Source organism: Eublepharis macularius, chromosome 10 (genome assembly GCF_028583425.1).
Source record: "Eublepharis macularius isolate TG4126 chromosome 10, MPM_Emac_v1.0, whole genome shotgun sequence".
NCBI lineage: Eukaryota > Metazoa > Chordata > Lepidosauria > Squamata > Eublepharidae > Eublepharis > Eublepharis macularius.
The window spans coordinates 39783365-39791993 of record NC_072799.1 but is presented as its reverse complement, the minus strand read 5'-3'; the positions used below and the strand labels follow the sequence as shown (position 1 = coordinate 39791993).

The window sequence follows — 8629 nt, the reverse complement described above, 5'->3', positions numbered from 1 at the left end:
CATCTGACAAAGAGAACTTTGACACAGCCTCCAATATGACTTAAAAAAAATAACATCCATCTCAGTACTCATTTCAATAGGATTTGCTTGTTCCTGAAGTGAATTTTAATAGGGTTAGTCATGTCGTCAATGGCTTACAGACTTACATAACTTTTAAGTAATACTCAGCCAGGATTTGAAGTAGCTTCCTGTTCCTAACCACACTTGAAGTCTATGAGCTTCCAACATCATGCTTTTAAAATGAATGTATCTGAGCTGCAGGATATTCCACAAATATCCTTGATCTTAACACAACTGGTGCCAAGCATTAATGTTATGACGGAAAAGTTTCAGCCCCAGAAACTCACACAAGTGCTACCATTTATTCTTTTTCCATTAGAGCTTTACACAACGTGAGATACTCATTCAAAAGTTGAGTCAAGGCATACACTTAAGAGTCTCTATGCAAGACATCTTATATGAGCAAGATCAAGTGAAAGATCTTACATTAGTTCTCCCATTACAGAGACATGTGCACTGCTAGGGAGACAAAGTACACTTGAATATAAGACCACATAGAAAGTAAGTCACGTGAGCATCCCCCTGTAAGATGTCTTGGGTAGAGAGACTCTCAGAAGCATGTTTTATTAGAATGGGCCCTAGTATTTAAAAAAAAAGAGGAGGCTGTAAATTTGTGTCCAGGTAGTACCACAAGACTGCAAGTGAGAGCTAATCTGTTCCTCATATGGAAAACTAGCATATTACAAGAGAGGAAACTAGGCCACTCTCAAAACACCTGGTTTGCAAGCATTTTTTTAGTTCAGAAAACCACTTAATCACGCTTCTACCTGCAGTTGGAAGTGGTATAGTTTCTGACCATTGCGATTTTTAAGATCAGATTTGTGTCTATTAAATGGGGGCTAGCCTGTCTGTCCTATGTAAAGGATATTGTCAGTGTAACAAACACTGTAGGATGTGCAAGTGGGTGAGCTAAGATGATATTGCTGATACTCAGGGCTTTTTTTCAGCAGGAACGCAGTGGAACAGAGTTCTGGCACCTCTTCTCTTAAAAATGGTCACATGGCTGGTGGCCCCGCCCCCTGATCTCCAGACAGTGGGGAGTTTAGATTGCCTGCTCGGAGGGCAATCTAAACTCCCCTCTGTCTGGAGAGCGGGGGGGGGGGGGGCGGCGGCGGCACTGGCCATGTGACCATTTTCGCCAAGGGCAATTTAAACTTTAAAAAACGCTCCCTTGTTCCAGCTGACCCAAAGTGACATCATTGTGCAGTCTTGAGTTCCATCACCTTTTTTCCCAGAAAAAAACCCTGCTGATACTACTGCCTGAGTGTATATGGGGACAAAGTTGGCACCTTGGTTTGTTGTGGGGTCTAGTCCCTGCATTCCTGTTTGAAAGGGCAGGGAAATTTAGAAAAGAACACTTTGCCCAGCCCAGTTGCTTAGGTTTTTGACTGATGGAACATTAAAAGGGCTTAGGTCCCATGGAAATCAGTGCAACTTACTCTCATAAACTGTATTTGGGGAAAATACAAGAAATAGTGATTACATTGAAACCATAGAAATAAATCCTTCTGTGTTTGAGCATAAATCATCCTGTACTGGAGCATGGAATTCAGTTTTTAAAACAGGAGAGCAATAATATTTATTTTCTTAATTTTATATTTTATGAGAGTATTTGCTTGACACTCCTCATCCCTGAAAGGACCCAAAACATCTTACCAAGAATTTCAGATTACAAAACCATACAAATATATACAGTATTTACTCAAAAAATTGGGTTTTCCCATGTGTTGCCAAGAAAACGAGGTGTCATTTTATGTTCACATATAAGTTACAAGTATGTACAGTAATTAAAATAAAATTTTGTATGTGACTTGTTTTAGGTAAATTGTCTTACATGCAGAGTCACCTTTCTTGAGTAATCATGGCAATTGCTTGCAGACTTGTGCATATTCTACATTTATAACCATATGCAGCCTTACAAATTCTTATAAAAACACAAACTCACTTGCTTGTGATTTTAACAACTGATCTCTCTTAGGTCCTGTGATAATTTCAGCATCTGTTTGAAGAACTAACAGCACTAAATCTAGAGCTCTACGCCATGCCTCTATTTTAGCAGTAACATTGTCATACACTTTTAAAGCCTTTTCATATGTCCCTACAGGTTCAAGGATTGCTGTGCTCATCTTCTCCTTCCTAAACTCCTCCATTATGTAGGCAGAAGGTGAACTGCACATGGTTGCTTTTCTGAGATGCTGCTCTATAAAAATGCTGGCTTCAAACTCGGATGAACTGTTTGCAGTATTGCACATGACAGCGCAAAGGTACTGGTGCCAACCACATGCCAAAGCATTAAACACCAGAGGTTTATATTGTTCCAAAGATTTTGCAAGCCAGGAGGGACCAACATGAAATTCTCCTGTGGACTTTTTGGCCTCTTTCTCCAACTTCTCAAGGTAGCTGAGACACAGAAATTCAACAGCACCGCCTCCAGGAAAGACTGCGTTATCAAGTAGAGCATGATGCACACGATAAGCACACGTCCAAAACTGATCTTCAATGGCTTGCATCTTGGACAATACCGGACTACTAAGCACTGCTGTTACCAGGTGAATTCCTTTTGCTGTTATAACGATTGGTACTCTGCTATCCCATTCCATACAACTTGACTCTTCAGCTCCCCAGAAATTTAAACAGACATCCTTGCCAACACAATGTTCATTCACCTGAGCAAGGTAGGTCACTATTTCTACTCCTGTAATATTGCTAAAAGCTTGCAATACAGCATGTTCGACCTGATTAATTATCAGTATATTATTTAGCAAGCATCTTTCCTCTAAACTTTCACACGTGTTACCTTGCACAAAAATTAAATCAACGTGATACTGATTCAGAATATTTAATACTGTGTCAACCCACAAACCTGAGCTATTTGCTTGATTATTTCCACTTTCAAAGACCATTCTTACATTGTATGACCTGTTAAACCCCAAATGGCGATACATTTCTGTTAGGTCACCATCTGCAAGAATAATACAAAGAGGTCTATCCTGAAGTTGCTTAGCAACAGCAGCTTTCTCTGGAGATAGTAATGTGACATACCCAGGGCAAACACAAGAATAACTTTCAGACATACCAGGTAAACAACAAGTTACAATTTTTGAAATATTAAATTGGAAAGGATGGGAGTCAGCTATTTGATAATCAGTCAGCAACTGGTATCTGAGAATATCCTGTACCAGTTTCATTTCACGGCCATTTCCATGGCTAAGAGACATTGCAAGTTGTCCCAAATACTTGAGTTCATTCATGCGTTTTGCAGAGCCATTAAAATAATCTGATGGCTGTTGTGAATGGATTTCCCTCACACTACTGAAGTATCTGCTGTGGATGAATTTTGATCTTTTATTACAGTTTGACAGATCCAAATGAGGTTTGCTAATTGTGATGACACAACTGGCATCTACTAGATTAGCCTGTGAACATGCTATGCTGCTTTTAGTAAATACCCACGGATACGGTGAGCTTTCCCAAGGATTGATAGCATTTCCTTGCTGAATGGCAGGTTCTTCTTTTTCCGATACATGGATTTCAAAACTGTTTTTAAATCTGACACCTGAAGTTTTAGTTTCAACAATCTGCCTTCCAGTTGTGTCAAAACAAATGTTAATGACCTTGTCATTATCTTTCATAGGAACATCATCTAGCTTTTCCTTCGTGTTGAGCATTGATATTGTCAAGCACTGAACTTGTTCAATGCAAGAACTGAGACCTTCTGACATCACAGCTACTATTATTGAAAGGGGAATATCCTGCTCAAGGCACTCAAGCACAGCGTTGCTCCATGCACTGACAAGAAATAACAGAGTGGTTGTTCCAGTTTTATACTCTTTGTTCTGTGCCTGGATGGCATCATTAAGAAGTTGTCCTACTGTATTACTTGAATCCAAGCTTTCAAGAAGTCGTGCTGCAGAGCAAATCAACATACTCCCATGAGTTCTTTCATCAACAATAAATTTGGAAGATTTAACTGGTCCTAAAAAGGTCTTTGCAGTAGATGCCAAAGAGGAAAGTTGCTGTAATCCTAAATGCCTCTTACTGGTCATGTTCCCAAAAGCCACGATCCCAAGACATCTGCAAATGAAACATAGACTTATTGTTTCTGCCTTTTTTTGACTTCTACCTCTTACTTCATTCATTCCATGCTATTGAAAACTTGAATGTCTATGATAGGGATATAGCAACTGGAAGCAGATGAAATTCCATGTTCCTCCCAAATAGTAGCTGATTAAGGAAAGCAGGCAACTACTATTAGCATTAAGATAACTGGTGCTCGGCTAACTAGACATATCTACGGGCTGAGGACTTTAGGAGGAAGAACTTCAGAGTCCAGACAGGAAAGAAGAAAAGCACTGATTGATATTCCATTCCCAGAGGTGGGAACAGAACCCCAGCATCATCCAATAACCTTTATATGGGAAAGAGATTCATGAGTCACATTCCCAGATTCCTCTCTTTGCCAGGTCTTGGATCCATATTTAGAAGGGATTGGGTCAGACCCCATGAGCAGACTCCAAGGAGAGATTTCCCTTCCTGCAGAATGTTTTCTTTAGTTTCCACTTCCTTCTCTTGGAGAGTAAAGGAGCTCTGCCCTTGTAACTGTACTGTACCATTAACCTAATTTCTACAAAACACCTTCATTTTTTGAAGCAAGCTTTTCATTAAACAATGTTTTTATATATACATCCACACACACAAGTAGAAGAAAAAAGACAATTAGTATGATGTCAAATGTTTTTACCAACTATTCTTGGCAATCTCTTTTGATAATAACCTAAACTTACTCTACTGACTATCAGTATTTTCCACAAACAACTGAATCATCAAACAACTTTAATTGCCTGTGGCACCACTCTGTCTTTACTTCATATTAAAATAATGGAATGTCACCATTTTTATACCAGTGAAACTCCTCATATATCTGATATGAATAATATTTTTCAGAAGCTAAGACTAAAAATAGTTGCAAGATGCCCCATCTGGCCCAAATGATATTACATCCAGACTCTCCCTCTGGGTGGGATCTAGCTAGCAAATTAAAAACCCCACCCAGGGAGAAACTTGGTTATGGCATCATCTCTTGCAGACAACAGTAAAAGAACTTGAATTTGTAAAGTACACACTATGGCTGAACTCTTTAAAAACACACTCTTAGAGGTGGTCATTGCCATTCACCACTGTTTTCCTCACTTAGGCTTGAATGTAGGCATGCGTATTTAAAAGTAGTGTGCGCCCTTAAGAAGGGTTGCCAATGCCAACACACACCAAAACAGAAACCAAGAGGATCAAAAAACAGTTTTGCAGATGCCTTTTCCAGCAACTGATTTCAGAGGAAGCCATGGTCAATGGACAGGATACACTGTATTGTGAGGGCTTATGCAGGTGTCTGTATACGCTATTTGCATGCATCCCGAGTTACTGCTAAATCACTGTGTATGAGATAAGGAGAGAGATCTGTCATTACTCCTTAGCCAATAAACTAGCACTATGACCCCCCCCCCCAGATAAACCATTTTCACTTCTGAGCTGATCAATACCTCCAGCTTGAGACCTGACCTTACCAGGAGGACATTTCATTCATCTGAGAAAAAACAACGGGGGTGGGGGATTGGCATTCTTCTTTGCTAGTGACCAGTGAGTGACTGTTTCAGGTGGGTAACTGTGTAGGTCTGCAGGAAAAGAGCAAGATTTGACTCCAGTGGCACCTTAGAGGCCAAGTAGATGTTCAGGGTTTGAGCTTTCGAGAGTCAAATTTCCCTTCGTCAGATAGAGTGAGTAAATGTAAACCTACATTACCTGCTTCAATGGCAGCTCCAGCATCTAGGGCCTGAGGCCAGCCCTCCGTTTTTCCACTAGCCACGTACCCAGCTTCTCCCAGTACCTCGACAATAACTCCCACTAGAAGCGTGTCAACATAAAACCCACCCCGCTAAAGTGCCTCTTCCCCTCCTTTCGGCTGGGGAAGGGTTACCAACCTCCAGATGGTGGCTGGCGATCTCCCGGAATTACAACTGATCTCCAGGCAATAGGTGGACTCTATGGAAGCATATCCCCGTTCAGCTCCCACCTCCTGCCCTCGCCCCCCCAGGCTTTGCCTCCAAATCACCAAGGTTTTCCTAAGCCAGAGTTGGCAACCCTAAGGGGAGGGGGGGCAGTTTGCCTCAGGGGTAAAGACGCGCAGCGGGAAACACGCCGCCCGGCAAGCGGCCAGGCACAACGAAGCAGGAGCGCCTGAGGCCGCGTTGCGTCCTCGGGCGCCAGACTGCCTTGCTAGACGCGGTTTTAGGAGCGAGGCTGTGGCGCCGCTGGGCCTCAGTTCCAAGAGCCCTGCTCTCGGCAGCTGCTTCTTGGAAAGAAGCGGCCTCCGCTTTCCTGCCAGCGGAGGCGGGAGGGAGGGAGGAAGCAGCGTCGCCTGCCTCGCAGCGCAAGTGTGGGACCTGCCTTCGCGGTGGGCAGGGCGAGGAAAGGCGATTCGCCGCTGCTTCCTGCCCGGGCCTTGGCTCGCTCTCTTCCGGGCCTTTCTGGGCCCGCAGCCCCTCTTGACGGAGACTCGCAACGAAATCGGGCTTTCGGGCTGTCTTTCTGCAGCGGCTCGGCCTATCAAACCGGCACCGGCACCCCTTTGTTTTGTGGCCAGGGCTCAGTCAAGCCCCCAACCGCCCTCAGCTCTCGGAAAGGGCCGCTGGGGAGGTGGAAGGAAACCTGCCTCGCGTGCAGAAGGTCCCGGTGACAACGCCCGCGAGCTCTGCGGGGAAGGCGCCTCTCACGCACCGCGCGCCCGCCAGTAATTCTTTCTCTCCTCGTCGAGGCTTTCTGTACGCAGCGCTGTGTGGCGACTGCCGCCTCATGGACGCCTGTGGAAATCTCGCCAGGGGCGACTGGCTTTGGGCAGCTGGCGGAGGGACGGAGCCCTGATGCTGCCTCCTTTCAAAATCTGCGTAGCTTGGCTGAAGTGGAAGGGGTCAGGCATTTTAAGAGGGGTATTTTAGAAATCGCGACTGTCTGGACAATGGATTCCACATTCTGAGTTTGCCAACTCCAGGTTGGGAAATTCCTAGAGATTTGGGTGTGGAGCCTGGCGAAGATCCAGAGGAGTTAGCCGTGTTAGTCTGTAGTAGCAAAATCAAAAAGAGTCCAGTAGCACCTTTAAGACTAACCAATTTTATTGTAGCATAAGCTTTTGAGAATCAAGTTCTCTTTGTCAGATGCATCTGACGGGGAGAGCTGTGGTTATCGAAGGCTTATACTACATAATCAAAAAGAGTCCAGTAGCACCTTTAAGACTAACCAATTTTAATGTAGCATAAGCTTTCGAGAATCAAGTTCTCTTCGTCAGATGCATAGTACAGAAACTGGTCAAATATCTAAGAGGAGGGGAGGAGAGAGAAGATGCAGTTGGGGGGGAGAGGGAGGGTGCAATCAAAACATTCCTTTGCTAGTAAATGTAAACATCTCCTTTTGGGGTCAGTTGGCTTGGGTGACCCCTTATACCGGAAACCAACAGACCGACATGCCTCCAGCTACCACCCTAAACATACCACTCGGTCTATTGTCTACAGCCAAGCCTTACGTTACAACCGTATCTGCTCCAATGCTCTCAACCGAGACTCACACTTAAGAGATTTACAACAAGCATTGTTGAGACTACGGTACCCACCAAATGAGACTACAGTACCCATCCTGGAAAATGATACCTCTCTCTCAGAAGCCCTGGGTGGAAGACCTTTCCTTGCCTACAGACAGCCCCCCAACCTTAAACGACTTCTCACCCACAATCATGAATCGGCCAGCAGAGTCACCAGCACAGTTACCAGGCCCTGCAACAGACCCAGATGCCAGCTCTGCCCCTATATCTACCCAGGGAATACAATTACAGGACCCAATGGCATCAACTACACTGTCTATGGCTCTTACAGCTGCTCATCCTCCAATCTGATATATGCCCTCATGTGCCAACAATGTCCTTCTGCTCTGTACATTGGACAAACCAGCCAACCTCTACGCAAAAGAATAAATGGACACAAATCTGACATTAGAAATGGAAACGTCCAGAAACCAGTGGGAGAACACTTCAATCTACCAGGACATTCCATCAAAGTCTTAAAGGTCGCTGTAGTTCAACAGAAACCTTTCAAAAACAAAATCCAACGGGAGCTGCTGAATTGGAATTCATATGCAAATTTGACTTTGTCAAGCTGAGACTGAATAGGGACTATGAATGGTTATCACATTATCACAGGTAACAGATTTCCTTTACAGAGGCAGGGTCTGGGGGAGCCCAGTGGCGCCTGGCGTGGGCTTTTGGGGACCACAGTTCTCTTTGTCAGATGCATCTGATGGGGAGAGCTGTGGTTATCGAAGGCTTATATTACATAGGAATTGGATGGTCTAGCTGTTTTGCTGCTGCAAACTAACACAGCAAACTCCTTTGAAGCCTCACCCAACTGACCCCCACACCAAAAGGAGATGTTTACATTTACTAGCAAAGGAATGTTTTGGTTGCACCCTCCCTCCCCCCCTAACTGCATCTTCTCTCTCCTCCCCTCCTATATTTGACCAGTTTCTGTAC

At 44.1% G+C, this 8629-nt stretch overlaps 1 protein-coding gene across 1 annotated transcript; it reads right to left on the bottom strand.

Annotated features, from left to right (window-relative positions):
• Nucleotides 1-1636: 1636 nt before the first annotated feature.
• Nucleotides 1637-6778, bottom strand: BBS12 (Bardet-Biedl syndrome 12). The gene is made up of 2 exons (XM_054989535.1): nucleotides 5857-6778; nucleotides 1637-4134 (listed from the first exon to the last, which is right to left on the bottom strand). Exon 2 carries the CDS (start codon nucleotides 4104-4106, stop codon nucleotides 1986-1988), a length of 2121 nt encoding a protein of 706 aa, XP_054845510.1. The 5' UTR covers nucleotides 4107-4134; nucleotides 5857-6778; the 3' UTR covers nucleotides 1637-1985.
• Between the last annotated feature and the right edge of the window lie 1851 nt (nucleotides 6779-8629).